Source organism: Aythya marila, assembly GCF_965140915.1.
Source record: "Aythya marila genome assembly, chromosome: 4".
Lineage (NCBI taxonomy): Eukaryota > Metazoa > Chordata > Aves > Anseriformes > Anatidae > Aythya > Aythya marila.
The window spans coordinates 52,835,221-52,860,125 of NC_139045.1; the positions used below are offsets into that span (position 1 = coordinate 52,835,221).

Genomic DNA, 24,905 nt, shown 5'->3' on the forward strand with positions numbered 1-24,905 from the left:
AAGGGAGCAGGGAGTGCTGTGCATTTAAAAACAGCTGCATAGACTACATCTTTTTTTTTTTTTTTTTTTTTTTTTTTTAAGGAAATTCTTTGTTCAGTATGTGATTCTGTGTAACTGTCACATGACAGTACCTCAATTATTTAAATAGGAAACTGGCTCCATGGTTTTTTGGTCACTGCTGAATAGGGAACTACTGGGCTTTTTCCTTTCCTGTAAATTCTGACTTTTTTTTTTTTGTCTCTTCAAAATCCACTCAGCGCTTCTACTTTTTAACATTTCACACCCTCTGTCACTGGAAATGGGGCCACATTCTTTCCCAGTGAATAACACCACCAACAAAAGAAACTGAAATGTAGAGTGCTGCAGGCAGCTAAGGACCACCCTATGGTTTCAAAGACATAACACACCAGTCACTCATTTACAGGACAGCCTCCAGTTTCCCATTTATTTGGGGGCTAGGTAAAAAATGAGTGTTAGCCTGGACACGCCAAACTCATGCCAAATCCAAGTCACCAGGCCGAGGGAGTCAGATCATAACACAAGCTCCACTCCACCCTGCTCATGATATTCAGATCTGTATCTGTAACCAGATTTAGCTCACACACAACTCAGGATGTTGCAATTTGGATGTGGGCCCATCTGTAATAGACAACCAAAAAAAAAGAAAAAACAAAACTGTTAATACAACTTGCATGAAAACATGTTTAAGCTTTCTCCAAATAGATAATCAAACACTGAACTGTTTCAATTACTTGACTCTTCTTGTTTACACTCACAAAAACCTGGAAGAAAGAACACAGTAACTTAACATTGAAAGAGGATTAATTCATTTCTTCCATGCACTTCTTCCAGTCCCAAGGTGTGATTTCTCCTACGCAGTGGTGATGGTTAGGAGAGAACAATGGGCACTTTGAAAACAAAGAAGAATTTTATCTTCACATAATTTTTTGTTATGAACAGGACCGTTTGCTACATACTAAAAATAAACTATATATACTACACAGTACTGAAGAGTAGAAATTGAAAATGGTTAAATACTTGTCAGAAAAACAAATCACAAATTTTCCCTCATCCATACTTGTGTTAGCAGTTACTCTCCCCACCAGCATTATGCAGTTCATGCCTCTGATGACTCCTGGTGAATCTTTTTGGACCCTCCTAATTGCTGCTTACACATCCACTTTTCAAAATCAGCAGTGATTAAAGGCACATACAAAGCAAATCTCTATCCGGATTATGTTTAAACCTATTATTAGAAATGAAGTGTAAGAGAAACAACATTTCTCTGTGTTAGGTTTGTTTAATTTACCTGTCAGCAGTCTAAACAGTCAGGTTCTCCCTTTTGTGGCTGACAGGCTGTATCACTCCCAAGGACAACTACAGCTGCTGTCACATACGTGTTCTTCCCCAGGTTCAGCAAGAAGACATTTACTAGCCATGGGAGGCTCAAAACAGCAAGCAGGCATGCAGAAACAAAAACTCCCTATATATTTTGATGCAGCTCTTCAGCTGACCTGGAACTCCCCTTCGTATGTAAACGGGAGAAAAAATCCACAACAATCTCTTTTTTAACTTTGGATTTTACTAGTATGCTCTGATTCGTAAAAATATGGCAAGTTCTTTCATCTAGTTTCGGAGAAGACTTTTTGTAGCTTCCAAATATGCAAAGCCAAAATCAAACTAGAAAGGAGGTTGATATTAAGTAAATATTAACCGTAGGTGTAACTAGTTTTAAGATATGTAGGAGAGCATTTAATCGTATTGTTTGCAGAATTTGGCTTCTCCGGTTCAGCCTGAATTTGGCAACAGTGTACTTACTGATCATAAACAATGATATTTAAAATATACCTGCAATTCACTCGGGGCTATTTTTTTCACCTTCTCTCTCTCTCTACTTTTTTTTTTTTTTTTTCACTCACACGAATCTCCCTGATGCTCAGCCAGCTCCAGATTCTCTACCACGTGTTCATCTCAATTCCTACCATTTCTCCTGCTCATTCATATGTTTTCTTGTGTTCCCACTTCTCATATCTGGCAATGGGCCATGGGAAAATCCTTTTAGAAAGGAAAACAGAGACAAACCCCAAAACTGCAGGTTGGTACGGCAGACTAAATATTACTGCAAATTAGCTTGAATTCAGGAAACTGTAAAGCTCTTTTTTTACTATTATTTATTTATTTATTCATAGATTATGTCAGCACATGTGTACTTATTTAGTCTTATTTCTTCCTTGCTACATGAAGCTACTTGCTTAGGGGGCTAAAGGACCTCTTGTGAGTTAGGTTACCTAACGTTTTCTTCCCCTATAAGTAATGTTGTTCTGTTCTTACTATATCCAGAATCTGTTCGATTTATCAACTTATTCTTCCATCTAAATCTTTTTTACTATAAAGCTCTGTGAGAGAACATGCTCTTACAGTTTTTGAAGCAAGGATAGAAGCCTGACTAATTGAACCAAGGCAGTGTCATAACTCAATGATACTGAAAATTAATGAAGAAACTGGTTCACTCAAGTTTTTTTCTCCATGTGCTAGATTACAGATGGCTGCTGAGCAGATCTTGAAGGAAGTTTAAAAAATATTGATCAAATATAAATCCCATAATCAAAAAATGAGTACATATAAAGTAGCAGCTTAAAATGTTCACATGCCTGCTAAAAATCTTTGTCTGCCTTCTTAATACTGTCAGATAAAGGAGGCTGACAGTTTTAGCATGTGCTTAACTGAAAATATAAAAGACTAGGCATAAATACGCCGTGTCTGGAAGATAAAAAGAACAGTACCAAGAAAGCAAGTGCTTATGCACTTCATACAGTGTAGTTACAGTATATTACACAGAGTACACATGAGCTGCCTTGCCAAATTCAGATAGGATATAAATAGTGCTATTAGATGTTGGTAAAATTGTAAGTGGATACATATCACTCCACTTTACAAAAAGAATCTCTCTGTTGGCATTCAATATCACAATGTTCTGTGACCATATCATCGTGGACTTTCCAATATTCGGACACAGCAAATTTTTGGTTAGTAATGTTGCTACTGTGAGCACAACTTTTGTATTGCTAAGCATTCATGCCTGTCAAGACTATGCTTTTCTCATTTCTGTGTTTGCTCTTGCCTTGTCTAGCCTACTTCTGGCTTTGTCTGCTTAATAACCAGTATTTTGTCCTCTCCTTAGACACACATTCATGGTCCACTTTGTTAAATACCCATTCAGGCGCTGGCTCAGATAAACTCAGTCACCTTCTCTATTGACCAGTATTGCTGTTATTGAACACCATGCACCAGCACATTCGAGAAAACAAGAGAGTTCTTTTTACTCCAGACATCATCTGATGTATTTTCCTCTTTCACCTCTGACCACACTATTTGGGACAAAAGTCATACAGTTCTCATGTATTCTAGACAAGGGACCAGAAGGAAGAGATGTGTGAAAGAGCATATTGAGAATTAATTTTGTACTAAATGCATACATGCTGTGGTTCACCACACATCCTGAATTTAGGAAAGTGTTCTTCCAGTGACGCTGGAAGCTCCATGCTGATGATCACTGTGTTGTCAGCGTGCTCCATTGTCATGCTGTCATAACCTGCATGGATGTAAAAATCCCACGCATTAGCCAAAGAAGCATTGTAAGGGTGAAATGACTCGTACTGCAGAATTCACACATCCTATTGTATTTTGTAAATTCAAATTGTTCTTTGCAAGGGTTTGAAATTCCAGCTTTTACATTCAGGTTCCCAAATGGTGTAGTGGCATACATGGTGTCAGGTTTTAATGAACATTCCCTCAAGCTGTTCACAGAACACATTGACTGAGCCATCATTAGCTGCTTTTCTAGCAGCATAAACCTATGTGATCAATACATTTCCTGACTTTGTTCAAAGGCAAATTGTAATGATTCTATTGCTTCAAGTCATACCCAAACACTTTGATGCTTCCCTGAGTATGATAAAAGCAACCCTTTTTTTAAGGCTCTGAAGAGTACGCAACATATCTATCCATCATGATGAAGGGACCCCATCATTACATTACAGCTCTGAGATTTCGCATCCATTCATCAAACGTCTTTCTTTGACCATAATGGTAAATTCCCGATCTGTACTCATTTGTAAAGTTTCATATCATTCTTTTCTTTACTGCAAGCAGCAGGCATTGTACTTGCGAAAGAAGGAGGAACAGCAGCATTACAAATACAATCAATACTTCTCCTGAAGAAGCCTCTTAATCAGAACTTTAGTACCACACGTGTTCTTATTTTTAACACATCATAGAACAGTCCCCATCTAACTGGGGAAGAGTTCTTATCATCTCCCCTTAAGTGGGCAGCTGCTGTGGGCTAAATATATGACTAAACTTCCCCAGTTTTCTTGGTGGTATTTCATCTAGGAGTGGTCCCATGCACTCAGAAATTCCCCAAATCCATCTCGTTTTTCAAAAAATATCGAGCAAACAGAGAGCCATATGCTACTGTTGCAACTGCAGCTAACTGCAGATTTCCTCATAACCTGGCTGGGGAAAAAATATAAATAAATCTGTGAAGGACTTTTCAGAACTGAAAAGTTGGATTTGCAATAGACTCCTTTTAAGTGACCGTAGGCTGATGACTTAGTGCTCTTTGTCACAAATGCTTGTGCTGTGCAGCAAGTATCAGAGAGCCAATAAAAAGTTAATGAAAATACAAGCTAGTCTTGAATGTGCCATAAATAAAGTAACTATACTTAATTAATAAAAATAGAATATGAGCTAACTTTATGCTTAATGGTCTAGCTACAGAGACTGTTCGTGAATTCAATTACCTGGAATCAAATATATCCAATCAGAACCTGTCCAATAGAAACTGGAAAATGTTGAAAAATAGTTAATTCAGCCATGGCTTTCCTTATATAAGCCTGAAAAAACATTTCACCTCAAAATGGAGAAAGACTCGACTAGTGAAATACTTAATTTTTTGCTGTAGCAATTCATGAATGTGAATCCTGGGAAATTATTAATAGTGACAGGAAGAAAATTGAAGCTTTTGAGATGTGGTGCAAGCAAAGACTCTTGCATATCTCCTGGACAGAAAAGAAGATAAATGCTCATATTAAAGATATTATTGGAGAAAAGTAGACTTGGTTGTCAGAAATGAATCGGTCTGAATGTATGTGCTTTGGAGACATCAGGAGTAGAGATGGAAATAACCTTGAAAATGTAATTACGGAGTGAATGGTGACAAGTCATCATAATAGAGAACCGCTAGGAGGGAGGTGGATAGATGGCAGGCAGTAGATTGCTGTGACTTCAGGTAGTGAATGCCCAAAACTAGCAATGGATTGAGGAGGCTTCTAAAAATTCTCCTATGATATCACCAATATGCAGGTGCTGATAAATTGATTTTACTTAACTTGCAAGCAAAGGAAACAACCACAATTGTTCTGTCAATACAGTATTTTATAAATTGTAAGTGTATTTGCAAGTATACGCTTTTTTACCCTAGCTTACCCATCCCTGTTTTCTCTGAATGTGACTTTGTATCATGAAAGTCTGGTTGCAAGTAAAACTGCCCTTTCGGCAAGTGTGATTCAAAATAAGGGCAGTTTCAGACACTGTAACAGAAAACTGTCCAGGATTTTTTATTTTTATTTTTTTTTTATTAGACAGCTTATGGCTAGAAATCAGTTTGAAAGGAGAACACCACCCATACAGTGGTCTCTGCCTTACTTCAGAAGGGGTGGTATTCCATGAGCCCTCAGTGAGTCGTGGGATTCTCCCTTCTCTTTCCCAAGGAAGCCCTTTCTGTCTCCAGCTGATTGTCTTCACGAGATAGCACGCACAAGTTTCCCTCCAAGCTTTTATGGATTTTACTTTGATTAAAGCAACTTGCTTCCAAAGCCATCTTTGTTTTTATCACGTACATGTGGAAGACTTTTCTTCCTAGCTTTGTTTTCTGCTTGGCCAATGTAGAACATGGAACACACTCGTTAAGTCCCCACAGTAAGGACAAAGCACCACTTCTTGATATATCCCTAGATGAGAGTCATTTCACTACAAATAACGTCCACAATGGGATGCATTTTGGAGCTCTTTTGTTGTAGCAGCACACATTGCTTAGAAACCTACCTTTAGCTCAGGTGAGCTGAGTGTAACCACCATTTTCAATTTACAGAAGATGTAAATAGCACCAACTGCTATATAAAATGAGGTAGTTAAAACAATTAGATGCTGTTTTCCAAGACATATTACACTGCAAAGTTTAATTAGAAACATCAAGGATTTTTCTGAAGACCCAATACAGCACACTTGGAGGCTATAATTTTAATTGGAGGCACTGTGTGCAAATGCATACGTGAAAGAACAAACTGATAGACAAAGAGTAAAGAAGAACAGGAGCAAGGACTAATACCAAAGTCAGAAAGCTAAAGGAGAAACCTTCTGTGCAATACTGAGGACAAATAAATAAATAAATTAAATAAAATTCAAAGGCTTGTCTTTTACTGAGTTCATAGGAACTTGTGTATTGCAGGAAAAAAAAAAATATTATGGAAAAAAATAAATAGGTTTTCACTAAAAAAATAAAAAAAAAAAACACATTCATAACTAGGAAGCAACCTGCCTGAAAGCAACCTGATAGATATTGAAATCTGGCTAAATACTAGAGCTGAAAGCAAGTAATGATGTTTTGTTTCCTCTTGACCTATTTGTTGCCTAAAAAATACAACAGTGAAGGACCACACTCCACCTTTGCAGAGAGGTTCTGCCAAGCAGGACTTTTCAAGAGCATAGCTATTATTAGGAAGACAAGTGCTTTGCTAACCCACCAGATAGAATTTCTTACTTGTTTGCCCAGCTGACTGACAGATATGACTTACTCTGCAGTTTGTGATACACTGCAGTGTCTTGATACGACTTCTTCGTTCTTGATCACTTGTACTATCTGTGCTTACTGTACTAACAAAGACCTGAGGACAACCATTAAGTGCACGTTGCTTAATTTAACATGAGCTAAGGGATTCCCTGGGCTTAAAGTTATCACTCCATGCTCTCTTCTGTTTCACTTGAAAGCTGTTTTGTTCTGAGAATCTTGTGCTGCATTATTTCCCCTACCAGAAAAAAACATTCCTCTTTTCCTGCTGCTTTCCTTTAACCTCTCCTGACATGGCAGAGAAAGAAGTGGAACAAACTTGCCCCACAAGAGTGCACAGCACCCTTTGTTTTAGTCTGTTTATAAATTCCACTTGCAATGGTAGATTAAATATATTAATAAACTTAAAAAAAAAAAAAAAAAAAAAAAAAAAAAAAGATTGGATTAAATATACTTCAAAGAAAATAACAGGATTAAAAATAAATAAATTTCAATAGAAATTTGGCCAGGTAGGAACTCAATAAAATCCGAGTAAAGACTAAAGGACTGGGTCTTATTATTAGTCAGAGCCATCCATTAAACCCCAACTGATCATGTGAACCTGGCTACAGCTGTAAAAGCAGCAGAGTCCAAGTCAGATCTCAGCTGCACGCTGAAATTAGAAAGGTGAAGGTCAAATAAGCAAAGGCAACAAACCAGACACTAGCGGCTGCAGTCATGTCTGCGAGCAGATTTCAGGTCTCTTCGTTCAGACTACGAGCACCACAGGTCAGATGATGTGCAGCTTCTGTGTTTGCACATTTGGAAAACTTGATGCGTGCATTCCTGCTAATTGGCAGTTAAGGGTTCATTCATACCTCCCTTAATTGGGTCTGATATCAGAACCGCACGTTTTGTTTTAGCCCTTTAGAATTTCAAATGGTGCAGAAGTGTGTATCCCGCTGCTTCCCTTCTGCCTCTGCTGCGGAGAGATGAGAGACGGGCCACTGCCTAATCAGCCCGTGATTACAGAATTTGCACCTACTTCTCTCTCAACAACTTAGCTGATCATGATTTGTCTAAGACTCATTCAAAACAGCATATATCTGACTAACAGCATCTAAATTAATAGCTACCCTAAGAGCCCTCTGACAGTTTTACACCAGCACGCTGGCAAAATACTCCTGCTGTGGACTCAGGGTACATCAGTGAGGTTGTGCTTTGTACTGATACCAGAAACTACAGGCAGAGAGGAGGAGCAAATCCTACCAGGAATGGAATTATCCACCAGTAGAGCTGCATCCACATTTAATAGCTCAGGACTCCAGCAACATTGGTGCTGGGGAGTGGCCAGACTTTTCATACTGCTGGCTAATTGTGTCCGTGAAAGCAGAAATCTACTGTAAACCTCTCCTTGAATACTTAGATTTCTACTGATGTGTCTGGGGATTTTTTTCTCTGGTATACTCCAGAAACAAAACCCTGAGAATTAAGAATCTTCAAACATTATTCCATAGTAATTACTAACTTCACTTTTTATCTGAAGTCTTCAAGAAGGTGCAGAGATCTTGGTCCATGCAACCAAGAGCACTCCAGTGCACGGCTTCATGAACAGCTTGCTCAAGATGAAATAAAATTTTAACTGAATGAGCCAACCTTAGCTGGCACTTTGAAGTGAAATCTATTAACTGTCACATCTAACTACGTATTAGTTATAGTGTATGTTTATCTTATAATACAAGAGTTTATCTTATCCTTCAGTGGAAAATAAAAATGACGAGAAGTGCACGCTAGAGCTCTGCACTGTGTTTGTTCTTAACTTAGACTAAAAGCAAGCTGTGGGACAGCAGCCCTCTCCCCTTTCATTTTTTTTTCCTTACTTCATGACCTGCTGTACAAAGGTTTCTAGGTAAAGATGAGTCAGTTTGTGAAACACTCGTAACTACAAGATCACAAGAAAATGTTATTATACCAGCTCATATTAACAGTTTACATAAAACACCACTTTTCAAGGATACAACAATACTTAAACATTTAAAAACAGAAACTTCACAGATTATAGTGAAATTTCTAGAATATGACACCTATGTGACTTCAGTTCTGCCCAACAAAGTCTGTTTAGCATCTTCTTGGCTTCATATTTAGGTCATTAAAAAAATCCAATAAAGGTTCACTTCACTTTTATTTCCCGTACCATTTTTACTTACTAACTTCCATTCACTCTTTTTCTATTTAAATTGAAGACAGATCATATAGGTTTTTGATATATACTTTTCCTTTTTAGCAACAGAATAATCTTTTAGGATTTGTCTCTGATTTATTGTGTTAATTCAAAATATATTAAAAATGAGGAATCTACATCAAATGAAGTGCTCGTATTAGTCATTTGAATCGGGAAGCAAAGTACCTAATGTAAGAATTGTAAAGATAAAGAAAAAAACAAGTTCCTTAAAAGTATAATAGTTCTGACAATATGCATTTTCATATGTTACTGATGACAACTAAGGGTTGACAGGTAGTCTGAGTACTTCAGCTCTAAGGCAAATCTAATCTAAATGGCCACTGTAATTTGAAGTTGGCTTTTTATTATTAATTATTCTTTTCAATCAGTAAAACTTCCTTAAAACTGAATCCTGTATCTCCCTCCCATGGTCACCTTTCTATTGTGAGTGCCCCAATTCACTGATCCTTAAGCCTGGCGACAATCCCTTTTTTTCTAACCTTGGATTTACAACCAGATCTAAACCCTTTGCCTGGCATCATTCTAGATTCCCAAATCAGCATCTGGGATCCGCTGTGTATTTCTGGCAACTCTCAGCCGTTTCCACTATCACGCTTCTGAGCTGGTTTCACGTAGGCTACGGACACTCAAGGCTTTCCATTTAACTCCTCCAGGACAACACTGCAAGCAAATAGGGAATACAGGTATAGAAAAGAGAATTCCTACCCACACGTTATTACGCCTGAAGTACCTGAGGGCTCCTCAGTCTTCATTTTCCTCCCAGCTCTTGTAAACCTGGACACAGACATCCTTCCCACGAGCTGCAGGGCTCATCCCTCCTGAGGGCCAGGCCAGCACCACTGCTGCACATAGTTCCTGTACACTCAGCCAGCTCCTTGTCCCCTTTGGCCACACTGACCCCAGCTGTCTTCCTCACATTGCCTCTGCAGAAAATACACTAGAGGTGTTCAAAAGTGAGAACAACGATACTTTCAGCCAGTTCAATTAGCCAAAACGTTGGAGACAGGGCAAGCAGCTGGATAAGTACTTGTGTCTGTACGCGGACACGTATTACCTGAACTGCAGATTCAAAATGGACAGATACATCCTACTTTGCTACTGACCTTCTTTCCAGACATATTCCATCTCTTGGAAAGATGAAAGAATATTACATTACAGAGCCATTTCACAGGGAAAGCCTTCCTGAGGTTACTGGCAAGGGCCCCTTCGATCTGCACCTTCAAGTTCCTGCTGAAGATTTATAAGGAAACCAATGTTTGAGATGCTCATCTGCCAACAGCGAGGGCAAAAAATGTAGATGTTGATATGTAGATGTGGATCTATCCCCAATCTGTTTGAGGAAGGGCTATTTACCTGCCTTCACGCTGTTGGTGCCATCGTGCACAATTTACCACAAATTTTATGATATATCACACCAGCTGGGCCTCAACACCATCACCGGGGGAAGAAATAAAAGCTGAAAGGGAAACACGGGGTTGAGCAGCGCCCACAAAACGCCACAGAAACTGCCAACAGCACCACACACCTTGGTGTGGGGAGCACGTGCTGTGGGGACAAACATGTCCCAGTCCCCTCTGCATCCCCCAGTCCTCACACACACATCGCATGGCAAAGGAGGAGACCCCTGAGGGTCGGGGCTCGGCTGGGGGACAGCACTGAGGGCTTTGGGGAACCCTGAGGGGCTGGGGGCAGCCCTTAGGGGCCGGGGTTAACCCTGATGGTCTGGGGGAAGCCGTGAGGACTTCAGGGAGCCCTGAGGAGCCAGGGGCAGCCCTGAGAGACTGCGGGGAGTGCTGAGAGACTGCAGGGAGCCCTGAGGGGCTGGGGGCAGCCTTGAGGTACTGAGATTAACCCTGAGGGGTTGGGAGCAGCCTTGGGGTACTGAGATTAACCCTGAGGGGTTGGGAGTAGCCTTGGGGTACTGAGATTAACTCTGAGGAGCTGGGGGCAGCCCTGAGGACTTCAGGGAGCCCTGAAGAGCCAGGGACAGCCCTGAGAGACTGCGGGGAGCCCTGAGGGGCCGCAGCCAGCCCCGAGGGGCCAGGGGGAGCCCAGAGGGGCCGCTCCGGGGCTTTTGGCGCCAAGCGTGAGGCAGCGCTGCGGCGGCCGTGCCCGGTACTGCCCGGTACTGCCCCGCCGCCGCCCTGCGGGAGGCTCTGCGGGGGGACGCCGCTCTCCGGCCGGTTCCCCCCCGCTGCCCAGCGGCCGGAGCCGTGCCGGGCCGGGCTCGGGGAAGGGGGGGATCCCTTCTGGGCGGCGGGAGGAGGGAGGGGAGGCCGGGGGAGGGGGCGGCGCGGAGCCTCCTCCCGGCTGCCCTTCCCCGGCCGGTCGGAGAGCGGCACTGTGGCCCCGCGGCGCACGCTCCGCCGGAGCCTCCCCGTCTCCCCCTGCCTCCTCCGCCGCCAGCAGCAGCAGCAGCGAGCAGCTCCCCCTCCCCCGTTCCCCGAGCAGGAGCCGCCGCACCGCGGAGCAGGGAGGGAGGCGGCGAGGAGCGCAGGGCAGCGGCCGGCGGCGGGGGGGCGGCGGCGGCGGCGGGGCGAGGAGAGGAGAGGAGAGGAGAGGAGCAGCCGGCGCGGAGCCTGCTCAATGCTGCACCTTCCGGAGCTGCATGAGGTAAAGGCGGCTCCGCGTCCCGCTCCCCTCCTTCCTCCCCCTCCTCCCCCTCCTCCTCCTCCTCCGAGGGGGGCCGGGGGTGCGCGGGGCCGGGCCCGGGGGGGGCTCTTTGTGGGCCCCGCTGGGGTGAGGGGCGGCGGCGGGGCGGCGAGGAGGGGCCGGGGGGCCGGGGGGGGCGGCCGTGAAGTTGCGGGAACAAACGGAAAGTGGGCAGCGGCCTGGCCCCCTGCCCGGGGGGGGCCCTGGGGCTCGGGGGGGGCCGCCGGGGGGGTTTTGTTTGCGATCGCCGCCGCCTCCCTGCCTCCCTCCCCGCCTCCCTCCCCCTCCGCCGTTGGTTTCTCTGCCTCCTGATAGTTTTGAGGCCTAAGCGCTTAGGCCTCGGCTCCCGGCGGCGGGGGGCCGGCTCCGGAGCCCCCCCTGACGGGGCCGGGGCCGGTTCCCCCCCGCTCCCCTCCCTCCGGGGCTCGCGGCGGGGCCCCGGGGCCGGGGCATCCTCGGATGGGGGCCGAAATTTCATTGTAAAAGCCTCGGCTCCGAAGTGAGAGCGTCGGGCTGGAGCAGCCCCGCGATGAAAGGAGGCGGCGGGGGGGAGCCGAGGGGCCGGGGCGGCGGGGGGAGGCGGCGGCCCGGCCCCGGCGCTGCCCGGCCCGGCGGGGGGAGGCGGCGGGGGGCTCGGCCGGCGCGGCGGGGAGCGGGGCCTTGTGCGAATTGAGGGTTAGAAATGGGAAAAAGAGGGTTAGAAAGTCGTGCCCATTCCGCTGAACTTTTGTTTTCTGACCGATAGAGGCCGGTAGAGGACTGCGCGGAGGGAAAGTTTCTGAGCGGCGGCGCCAGGATGGACTTCCCTGCTACCCAGCCGAAACCTGCCGCCGACGGTAAAATCATCTACTACCCGCCCGGGGTGAAGGAGATCACGGACAAGATCACCAACGATGAGGTGGTGAAACGGTTAAAGGTGAGCCAGCCCGACCCCTCTGCCCCGCCACGCTCTCTTCTCGAAGGAAACGTTTCCTCACGGGAGAGGAGGGCTGCCAGGGGGTTCTTGTGGTGGCTGAAATGTCCGCTCCTTGCCTGCAGACCCTCACAGCAGTGCTGCTCCCTTGCTTTTCCTTAAAGAGGAGAAGTCCTTTTATTTTTTTTTTTGTAATTTGTGACTGTATCCCTGTGTTCACTCAAAGCTGGAGTCGATGCGGCTAATTTGTGCATGAAATACATCCGTGGTGCTGGAGACAGGTCTGAAGCAAAATCCTAAGTAACAATTTCAGGATATATTACCAAAAATACTCGCTGTCAAGCTAGAAGGTATCTGTGGGTTCCGGCAGAGCAAGATGCAGTGGGGTGGGGGAGACAACTCGATCCAGTGTAGGGTGTTATGGACCAAAAAGCTAGCACTGTTTACAGACAGCAAACGTGAATTTCTGGAGTTTGTAGGTAGAGTTTTTGAAATTGTTTCATGTGTAAAAATGCCTCAGATTCTGCAATTTGATTCAACTTGTGTGTGTCTTTCCTATTCAGTATAACTGGTGCTTGGCAAAGTTGCTAAATTTTCATAAACAAAAGGGATTGTTATAAAAGCATTTTTTCTGCTTGTTTGACATCATCCTGGGGGACTGTGAGGCTTACCTCTGTTTTTAATTTTTTTGATCTGATTTTCCATTAGAAACATGAAATATTATGATACAATTGTATTATTTCTTAACTCTGTGCTGAAGATTGATCAACACTTAACTTTATTCTCTAATATTGGCACAGCTCATTTGCTAACGCCATGGTCTTTGGACCAGAAAGTTGTCGTAACCTGGGATTTGGTCCTGTGCCCAGGGTGGAGATGTAGTAATGATTTTTCTGAGATCAGAAATATTCTCTCATATGATGATGTGTTTCCCATCACAACTGTAACCCCACAAAGATTGAAAAATAGAAATTGTGGTCTTGGCTAGTCACTGAGTACCCTGAAATATGCCTTAACTATAAATGTGGAGAGACGATAAGCTTTGTCTGATGCTGTCTCAAAGCAGTGAGGTGTATGCCAGTTGTTACTTGGAAAATGAGCCGTGCTGTCCAATTGTAGTTTTGAAAATTGTCTGTTGAACGCAGGAGTCTAACCTGGTATTTTCAGAGCTGCAGTGGAATATTGCCAGTTACAGGAGAAGGACCTAGAGCTTTGTTTGGACAGAGACCTTGAATCAAAGTTTGTGTGGAAGGGGGAGGAGCGCAGTTTTGAGACTAAATGACTCTTTTATTTTGTCCCAGTTGGAGAACTTGTAATGGTGGGCCATGCCATCCGAGATAACAGAAACAATAGCATCTCAAAGTCATACGTATGCGTTTCACAGAATTCATACGTTTGTGTGTTGGATGTAACATACAGGTTAAGAAAAGATTTTTATTTCCTGTCATTTTTTAATTAAGTGCTGGTAAGGAATTCAGATGACCTCAGAACTGTAGACTAACCTTAAATGGGAGCAAGTACTTTGCAAGTGGCCCCACTGTTACTGAAGCAACAGAGAAAGATTTTTCTTATATTAGTGCTGCTTAATCTTAGCTTGAGGATTTTTTTTTTTTTTATCAGATGTTCACTTTACTGAATCATCAAGAGGATTGAAAGTACTAGTGCTGTGTTTCAGAACTAAACCAACAAATGCTGTTGCTCTTCATTTTTGCATAGACATGTATAATCCTTGAGTGAGAAATCCATGCTTCTTTACATCAGCTTCATTTATAGAAAAAAGTCACACTGGCACATGGAATATTATTATGATGTAGTACTTGAGATGGAAATGCTTGAAAAAGTTTTGTTCAATATAAAGATAGCTCTCCAGAGCTTTAAATATGACAATGATAAAAGCCAGCTTTAGCACGATGTACAAATTCAGGCATGTTTTGATCCCTGCAACTATTTTTTTCTCCTTTTCCTTGGCCATATATGACCTAAAGATGCTCTGTGTGTCCTTTTTTAGAAGATGCATATGTAACTTGGTGTTTTGACGACCAGTCTTTGGGTCAGTTCATGCAAATTTTTGTTCTCTAACTTAACAAATTCATGGTCAACCTAATTGGTTACAAATTTGTGTCTGTATTAGCAACTTTCCTGATATCACATCTGTATTTTTGTGTCCAGACCTCTTCTCGTAATGAAGGGTTTTCTTATTATTGGAACTTGAGACATTCTGGGCACCTGTCCCAGAGTGCCTGAGCAGCAGCTTTTGTGCCAAGGACTTTTTAAAAGAATGTTTTTCTATCCTTTCCCTCCTTCTGCTTGGGGTTGTGGGTAATAAAAATGTAGGCCAGATTCATTTACGGTGTTTTGATACATCTGTATGATAACATTAGCGCTGTCCCAAAAATGGAAGTATTGAGAATTTGGAAATCAGCACGTACCTTCTGAGTGATGCAGAAAGGAAAAGCCTCTGAATTGCATATGTGTGTTGAATGAAACACCAGGACTTCAGGTACTTAATGGTGTCTAAGTGTTTTTTTTTTTTGGTGTGTTAGGTTACACTGATGGGTCAGTGCCTTCCTGGAGTGAGGCAGTATGCGATGTATTATTTCAGGTATTAAAGAAGTGATTTTAACTGTATCGTGTGATGGCTGTGGACAAGTGTCCATTTCATGGATCCAATTAAGTTTAAGCCAAGTAGGCAGCTGGCAAGTAGCCGTGTCAAAACTTACTGCTGCATACTTCTGGTGTAAAATGAGGGTTTTTTAGGCTAATGTTCAGCTTTACAATGCATCAGTTCATTAGATAGCAATTGGTTTCAGTGCTGTAAATAAAATGTTTGTCGATTTAGTAAGGTTTGTGGTGAGAAACAGTATTTTTTTACTTAACCGAGCAATACAAATGGAAAACAACAAACATTCAGTCCCCATAGTCATTCTTCAGGTCTAAAATCAGACCAGCAATTAAATACAAGCTCAGAACAATTGTGCTCTCGGTATTATATTTCTTCCTTTAAGATAGTTGAAGGAAGTTTTAGAAACTCACTGTCCGCTGTCCTGCAAAGCTTCTTTACAACTCAAAAATTGTAATGATTGAAAATTTTCAAAATTGGATTTATTTTACTGCCTTGTCAAACTTCAGACTTGCATATTGTTGCCAGTAAAATACCAAATTTCAGATGTACTTTTTTTGGTTACAAGATAATATTTTGATGTAGTTCATATATATCCACGTCATCATTGTGAGCAAGATTAAGGTAGTATACTTGATTGTCATGTAGACTTAAAATAGCTCTCTCAATCCAAAATGTAGAGTTTCTCAGAGACTGACTTTCTCGGAGCCTTTGTAGGCGAAGCAAGAGCTGCCACTGAAAGATGCAGCTCTCTGCTGCGTGTCTCCTGCCTCCGTTCTCTACTCCCTTTGCAAGCATTTTGTTTTGCTGCATGGTAAAACTGATGGGTGAACAGATTTGGGTTAAAACCTAGGACAAAAAAATCTGTGTTAATTTTAGCCTGAATCATTTTCTTGCCTGTTTTTTTTTTTTTTTTTTTTTTGCAAGAGCTCACAAATGGCTGTGCTGGCACTGGGGAGAAGGCAACTTCTTTTTTTGTGGCAGTCCTTCCTTAGAGTGTTGAAGAAACTCCAGAGTCAGTTTTGAATGTGTAAGTTTGCAAAGGCTGTATTTTGAGATACTTATGCAGAAACTATACAGAAGTCCCCATTTTTATCTTGCATGTTACTTTTTTTCAGTACAAGAAATAATGTGTGACGATGAGTTCCAGTATAGATTTGTATCAATAACGATGCAGTTTGATAAAGTGTGTGACAGATCTGTAGGAAAAAAGGAAAGTATTTACAGTGGAGTGCTTGGTTTTACATATACATATCAGTATAAGCAATGCTAACTCATAAAATATGTAAAAATCACATTTAGTCAGACACTAAAGATACAGAAGCGCAAACAAAAGTTTCTGAAACCTTCCAAACGAGTCGATTCATAGATTTGTTTCAGGGTAGAGATTTCTAACAAAGCTTTAAGGCAGTATTAAAAAAGTTTTTGTGAAATTCAGAGTTCTGTTGGTCAGAAATGATCAAGGGTGATGCATTTCTTTGTCACAGCTGCGGATAGCATTCTGTTTAGTGCAGTTGTTTTTATTTTTTTGGGGGGGGTGCTCTTCCTGCGGTGTTGCAGCCAGTCCCATGGTCTTGTTGCTTTTCCCATGGTGACGTTCTGCCAAGGTATTTTCAGCGAATGCTTCTTTTTATTCCACCCCTCCAAATCTCCCCCTGCTGCCCCACCCCAAGGCCTAGCTTGCGATCCGCTGGAGCAGTCAGCACTCCTAGCTCGCCTTGAAGTCTTCCTTATCTCATCCCATGACATTTTAAAGCTATTGGGTTTGAGCCAGGGTGGAAGGAGCGCTCTCCATCCTGCCCATTGTCTTTCCGGGTGTTCCTCTGGTTGTTAGGAGCTGGCCTCTTGTGGCTGAGCCTGGTGTGTTCGTATCTTTGGGAGATTATCACTGGAAACAGTTAATGCTTATAATTTCTTATGCACAGATAATTTTTAGGCATCTGTTACAGAATTTTCAAATTGAGAAAGGTTGCTGTTTTGCTATTTACGTGTTCTGGAGTAGGCTGTGGAGGTGTGTGAGAGGGGAAAATACCACGGTGCTGTGTACTCGCCTGATATTTCTGCATATGGCCGTTCTTCTAACTTCACTACACAAGCCTAAAGGACCTTTGATCTGCTCTGGCTATGCTTATGTAGTTATTTTGATGGAAACTTTAAAAAATATAAATTAGAGAAGAAATTCTATTTAACATTGTGTTTGAGAGGGGAAAAGTATCCATCTTGTACATTGGATTATATTTATTAATGTATTAATAAACTGCTGATAAGAGATGATGGGTATTTTCATGGCTGAGACCTCTGACTTGCATGTACATGTGTGCTTAAATTTAAGAAAGATAAGTAGTTTTGTGGAGGTCGTATTGCCAGGTTACAGAAACGATCCACAGATAATTATTCTAACACTTCTTAAACTTCCATTAATTGTATTTAACTGCAGACTGCAGTTTGCAGTGTTCTTGAGCTATTGCTGGCCACAGAAGCCTAAAGCCAAATTTCTAATTTGAATTTGCTTGTAGTTTAATCTTTTTAATTAGTTTGACTCTTGTAACAATCAAGTTTTTCATTAACTAGGACAGGCCACTAGTCAGAGAAGAAGAAATCTTGTTCTGATTTTTTTTTTTTGCTAATGGAGTGTTAGCTGTTTGCTTTGTAAATGCCCCAATTTTATCAATCCTTGGAGAAATAGACCGTGGAGGTTCACCCAGATGTTACTTTTTATTTTAAGCTGGTTGATGATGAGACCTTTTGTTTTTTGTTTTTTTAATCTGGTAATTTTCTTTTGTTACAAGTACTTTGGTAATTAATGGTAACTTCACGTTCGCGATATTCTTCTAACGGTGTCGTGGCAACAAAAAGCTAAATACATTACGAAAGAAGCAGCCCCAGTTTGAGAGGGGAAAAAAACAAAGTTTGCCGAATGAGACGTGCTCACTTGTGATGACAGACCACTGAAATGGAGAGACTGGGTCAGAAGTCCTCGTGTCCTTGTTTGTTCCGCTCAAAACCTTGAAGAATTCTCCAGTTTTATTGTGCTTCGTGCTTTTTGGTGAGGTGAAGGCAGGATGGGAACCCTGGCTTAAAAGGTGGGGAAGGGAAGAGCTGCTGGGGAGGGAGTCAAGCTGGCTTCGTATGCCTGATGTGGCACATCCCGTTCAGAACACAGGTTCCTTGGATTTCAGTTACAATTACTGAACGCTTTGCACTTCTTTAAAGCAGGCCTCCTCGTTTCTGCTTAGGAACCCAGAAAATAGTAGGTTTTTTTTTCCTAGGAAAAGTTTTATAGGTTGTTTAACAGGCATCATACAGAAACTTCGTAAGGGGTGATGGGATAGCATACAATAGTCTTCAGGCTCAAATGTTTTGACACGTGGCACAAAATGCTGCTTTCCTGCCTTGTTTTCCTTCAGTTATGGTCTTCCAGCTTCAATAAATAAGAAAAGTGGCTGCTGGGCAATAAGCTCCTCTTGTAAACAACCTTGATTAACTACAGAGTAAGTCCTTTCTGTGGACTGTAAGAAGCAATGGCTTCTAACTTTGGGGCTTTTTTTTTTTTAATGCACGTAATCAGTTGGCAAATACCATATTAACGTTAGGATTGAGGAGCTCGAACAGAGGTTTGATAAGCGTGGGTTTGTTTACCTTGGAAAAGAGCTGAATTGTATTAAAAGCATACGAAATGACAGATAGTAAATGACAAATTTCTGGTTCCTTACCACCCCCCATGAAAAAAACAGATCATTAACTGAAATTGAACATAAAAACTGTTGAAGGTTAGCTATTTCTCAGGCTCGTCCTGGAAGACTGCGGCAGAGCAGAGCTGAACTTAGGCTGTGGTTTGTACAAGAAGCATGCTTTAATCATGTAAATCACTTACTTTAGGTGGGTGTGCCTGGCAGTATGTATTTTTATGGTATAATGTGGGAGACTCCTGGTGTATTCAAATATTTTAAACAAAGTTTGGTTATAAAATCCTTGACATATCCCTGCATTCCTATGAGGGGGTTGTATGCATAAGTTTGCAAAACAGCAGTAGACTTTTTTTTTTTTAAGCTGACTTTTAGCTGTGCTCAAAGTCTCATAAATGGAGTGTTAATTTTTCTTTCACTTCATAGCACTGGTGTGAGATTATCCCTTGGTTTGCAGACAGCAGTATGGAGATGATTGATAGGCAACGAAATAGAATATCAACTGAGGTTACTTGTATTCCTTGTTTGCTTGAATCAATTCCTATTATTTTGTCTGCTTAATGCCTATGTGAGTCTTCTGCTACCAAAAAGGGAAAAAAAAAGCCAACCCAGATCATTAGTTCACAGGATATACACAGGATATATTAGAGACATTTTAGTTCTTAAAGAAACCAAACTTCTGTCTAGATCCCAATGCACGTTAAACATTCTTCACATATGAAGCTCTTCCAGACTGTAATATCTTCTTAATCACCATTGTTACCTAGAAATCTAAACCACATGCTTATTATTGGTGTCACTCGGAGCAGTGTGCGTTTGCTGACTCTGCAGCTGCAGTAAACTAATGAACTGTATTCCCACTGCTGTGCTGACATCAGAATTTGGCTATTGCAAAGATGTCTTAAGCATGAGGAAGTGCTGTTAAGGGTAAAGAAGGATGGAAGGGGTGCAACGTGTGCTCCTGCACAGAAATGAAGGTTGAAAATTTTGTGCTACCTAGATTGCATGGGATATCCTAAATATTTTATTAATGTGAGACAGATGTATGTACATACCTGATGGAGCTGATTTTTATTATCTTGTCGTAGAAATTAACAGCTATCTCCAGGAAATTTGTCAAAACTTATCAAACTGATGAAGCAGTAAAGAAATGTTGTACTGGCAAAATACATTCATAAGCATTAAAAAGTTTGTGTGCCTTTTCTATTTAAAAATTCCCTTTTTTTAATTGATACATAGAAGGAGAAACATTTAAGGACAACACTTTAAAAGGAATCTGCAGTAATCAAATATTTCTGGAGTCTTTTGAAGACCATTGAAATGAGCCAACTTGAAACTTTTACTTACTGTGAAAATCTTACTAGTTTTAAGTGCCTGAGAATTAGTCTCTCACAAGTTGAAAAAGATGAAAGTAAATAGTTGATTTTGGGAAGTGTTTAATATAAAGAAGAACTATAGTTTGAGCATTGTGATTATCTGATTATTCCAGAAGTTTGGAATAAATTGCTTAAAAAACAAACAAAACAAAAACACAACCCCTTGTGTTGCCTTTTTAATGGAAGGAAAATGCTGTTGGTTTTTTCCCCTTAAAAGTTTTATTTTGCCTTCAGGTAGATAGTGGTCAAAACAGGGTAAGTCCTGTTTTATATTTTTGTTCTAACCGTTGTCTTCTGTTCCTGCTTGAAAACAGAGGCATGTACTTAATTATCCAAAATGCAGTAATACTTCTCCATAATAAATTCATTATTGAAGCTTAAAGAAACCATAGTTATAATTTAGTAGGGAATTTATTTAAAGTTAGATTTTGAGGAGTATGAAAATTGTTCTCTTCTTGTGATTTAAAAGAATGAAACCCAATACTCAGTCCTTTAACTCTAAATAACTGTGGGCTTTTGTCCTAGTTCATTAGAAAGGATGTAACTTTTTAAAAACATCTTTGTTTACATGAAGAGCCAAAGAGGAATCATTTAGAAATTATGCCCTTTGTTCTCACACAGTGTCGCAATGTATTGTAGTTGAAGTGAAAGGAAATTTTACTTCTTAAACTATTCCAGTAATAAGAATGAGATAAAGTAGACTTTTCATACTTCTGATGACAGAAACAGAATTCAGCATTCTGGGAAGAGGTGGAAGAGGTAGGTACAGTTCGTTTATTTATTTATTTATTTTCTTTGACAGGTGGTTCTTTCTCAGCAATGAATTGCTGCAGAGTTAACATTCAATTGCTTAAAAACCAAAGCAAAAGAAAAAGCAAGAAAATTTTAAAGATTTTTGCTAAAAATACATTTATTTAAATACCTTATTCAGTCATCTTTTGTAAATGTAGATGATATGTGTCACTATTTCTGGAAAACTTTGAATACAGCTCTTCTCCAAAGCTCCCACTTCTGCTATCGACAGGAAAATTCTAGTGGCAAGAAGAGAAGAACTATTTTTGCCTGTGTGAAGTCAGTAAATGAGGGTCTAGGAGTTGCATTTGTGAGCTGTTAGTGACATTTTTTCTTAGAAAGCATGTATAGAATATGAAAGTAGGCATAACTCTGTAGCCTAAGGGAAACTGGGAAATCTGGAAATAAGCTTTCAGTTTTGTTCCAGTTGCAACGGGTAGTCCAGACTGCTGGTAAGTCATTAGAATTTTGCTTTAGGAAATAGGAGGTTTCACCAAATACTAAAACTATGTCTTTGTAGAATTTATACACGTGGTATGCATTCTGCTACATCTGAAACAAGTCAGTTGAAATATTAATATTTAGGGTTTTTTTTAAATCTCTCTGAACTGGGAGTGAAAACCAATTTAAAGTCTGTTTCTAAACCTGGGGGAGGTGGGGGCAGCATGTAACATTTTCCAAAGTTACTCTTTCACTCCCAGCCGTTGTTTCCCTATAAAGATTAAAACACCTTCAGCCAGATTACAAAGAATGGCTGCCCTTGAATTTTCTTTCATTCTGACATCTTTACCTATTGATCAGAGTTTTGGTTCTTCCCTGGAGCCTTCTGGTCTGCTTTGGAGTTGTTACACAGATGAAGCTGTATTCATGTTCTCCAGGACTCCACTACAGTTCCTCTAGCAGCAAAGCTGATTTGAGAGACTTCTTCGAAGACTCTTACACTGGTTCTCCTCCTGAGAAATTGTGCAGTGGAACTGCACCCTAATGCACACTGAATTCTTCTGAGTCATTCCTACTTGGGCCCATGTGTGGGCTGAGATGGATATGAAAGTTCCTGCATGCTAAGTGATTTAATGCCTATCAGCATTATTGTTAAAAGGCTGCGTCATGCCATATCCACATAAAATTGATTTTATATTCGGCTGATCACCTCCACTAAAATAATACTAATTGGTAGAATTTCTCAAGTATTTATTATTTTCCTGTCGTTTTTCAACATCTTTGTTAATCATCTCAAAAAAAAAAACAAAAACCAAAAAACAAAACCAACAACAAAACCAGTTGGGGGCAAAAATAATTTCAGCAGGCAGGTGGAAAGGCAGGTGGGTAAATAATGACAGGTTAGCTCTGCAGAGAGCTGTGAGTCAGTTTGGTAATCTAAGGTGACCTGCATAGCGGGTATTTTAACATAGCCAAAAGCAAGTCAGTTTATCTAAAAATAAAAAATGCAAGTCCTCTTTACATAGTGCCAAAGTTGTATGTGGAGACTTGTCATCCTGACGGTGCTGTACCTGACTATTTTGAGTGCTCTAAGGTGACAGTGCTACTGAAGGAAGCAGTCTTTCACCCTTGCAGCTGCTGCCACTGCTGTTGAGGGAATACCAATTCCAAGTCATTTACCCTTGAGTCAGCTGCTCTCCCAAATTTGTAGAAACAAATCAAGCTTGTGACGAGAAAGAGGAGAAAGTGCAAAATAGAGGTATGTAGTGACTGGAGGAGGGGGCAGGGAAATGATCAAGTTGTAAAGCATGGAGTTGTTCCACCAGTAGCCGGAGGATTACCCTTAATCAAGGTGCCTCACCCTGCTGGAATGTGTGGAAGCACAACACCAAGGCAGCGCTTTGAGCCAGAGGAGCAGTCCTACTGGCTCGTGGGCCATCCTTTTCCGACCTGCCAGCCCACGTGTGTCTGTGGCCTGCAGGATACTGGGTCCTGGAACTGAGCCTATCCAAAACAGTACTTTTTTTTTTCTTTCCAGGGTAGTTTTTATCTGGATCAACACGACTTGTGGTGCCCCCTCCTTGTGCTGGCAGAATCTGCGTGACAGTCGTGGGCTGGTAGAACTGTTACTTCCAGTGACAGCTTAATTTGGAACCCTGTTCGTTGCGTTAGACCTTATTAGATCAACTTAAAGATACATTAAACTGCACCCTAGGATTGGACTGAAGCAGTTCCGCCCTCCCCTGCGGGGCGACCTTTGCCTCGTACTGACAGTAGCACGTTTACAGCCACGTAGTGAGCCGGTTCAGGAAGCAGATCTATCTGAAAAGTAACCTGGCCAAAAAAGCGGTGTTTCAGTAGTGCCACTCATCCATCACCCGAGTGCTGGCGGAGTGGAGGGATAGCACTGACAGATTCAGGTTGACTCGCGCTGCTGTGAAATTGCCCCCTAAGAAATTGTACAGCAACCCCCTCCCCTGCCAATTTGTTGAGACGAAATGAGGTATTGTCAATTTGTTGAGGCAAAATTGAAGTCTCTCATTTCAGAGAGCTGCACATATAAGTGCAGTGAGTGATGCGCTACCCTTCCCTGTCTGGAAAAGAAACCATGATAAGGAGAAGAATGTCATTTGCTTAGAAACAATTTAAATCGCTGCTGTGCTTATATACAAATGTGTGAATCCCGCTGGTGCCAGTAATATTCAACTAAAGTGAATGTTTTGGAATCCACGATGATTTTTTTTGGCTGCTGTAATAGATCATATCATTCATGCTAACACACAATTGCTTTTAAAATAAATAGATTTTATATTGGAATTTGGAATCGGTGGGGTCATGTCTAGTGAGGGACCCTTACACTTCTCCTTTCTCTAGGGGTGCTTGTTTATTTATTTATTTATTTATTTCCCGTTATAGTCTTTCTCATTTATACGAACAAAAGAAATATTTGAGGCTTCAGTGTTTTTCAAGCCATCCTAAGCCCGAGTGGCTCCCAGTTCTGTACTACTATTATGATCAGAAGTTGTGGTCTTTGATGTTGAGACTGGTCTTTTCCTGTTCTGCAGTCCCAACTACTGAGTCCTGAGCTGTGACTTGATCTAGAGTAGGCGGTACAGGCCCGTGCTTGCAAACAGATTTGTCTTCATGCCAGCTCTCATTCTTTTTTTCCCCCTCCTAATGCCTGCTGGAATTGATTGTTCTTTAAACAAAGACTTGCACTAACTTACACATCATACAGAGAAATGAATCTTACTTGTAAATAATCATACTTTGGAAAAAAAAAAAAAAGGTACTACCCTGAAGATAAGCACCGTAAATAGCTTGTTTCTTTTCCCCCCAAGTATGAGCTGTTAGAGTACAAGTAGTAAATCTTTTCTGTGTCAACCCAAAGCCAGCATTAGTAACACTCTGCTGGGCTCATAGCGCAGATAGACCACGAGTTTACTGTTGCACTGTACTGTACGGCTCTTCCCCCAGTATTCATAGAAAGTGAAAACACTTTTTAACATGTTAGGCATTTAACTTGTATTTCTTATGCTCTTCAGGGTCTGAAAAGTATGCGAGCTAATTTATTAAGGTATGCTTGATTGGGTAAAAATCAGTCTGCTACTGAAAAGTGTTCAAGCATATATTTTTTTTATTCTTTGAAGTGACATTGTTTGCAAAGAGCTTGCACTCCTGTAGCATTGTATGCATTGAAGTTCTGTAGCTGCCAAACTTTAGCCAAAGTTAGAACTCAATTTTACCTGTTTTTCCATTCGTAATTTGTATATGGAAACTTTTATGAAAATAGCAGCATGAAAATGTTGCCAGGAACTGCAGGATAAAGTGGTACGGATAATTTTGATTATACAAATC

The 24,905-nt window shown here is 41.4% G+C and overlaps 1 protein-coding gene across 3 annotated transcripts in view; it reads left to right on the forward strand.

Annotated features, from left to right (window-relative positions):
* The first annotated feature begins 11,435 nt into the window (after positions 1–11,435).
* PDS5A (PDS5 cohesin associated factor A) overlaps positions 11,436–24,905 on the forward strand; it is a 78,775-nt gene continuing 65,305 nt past the window's right edge. For 2 of the 3 annotated variants that reach the window (XM_082759363.1, XM_082759361.1), the window contains exons 1-2: positions 11,436–11,681; positions 12,466–12,636. In XM_082759363.1, coding sequence (XP_082615489.1) covers positions 11,655–11,681; positions 12,466–12,636 — 198 coding nt within the window. In that variant the 5' untranslated portion in view covers positions 11,436–11,654. Of the gene's footprint in view, positions 11,682–12,072; positions 12,220–12,465; positions 12,637–24,905 lie in introns of those variants that run through there. The other variant, XM_082759362.1, reaches the window with a different exon arrangement.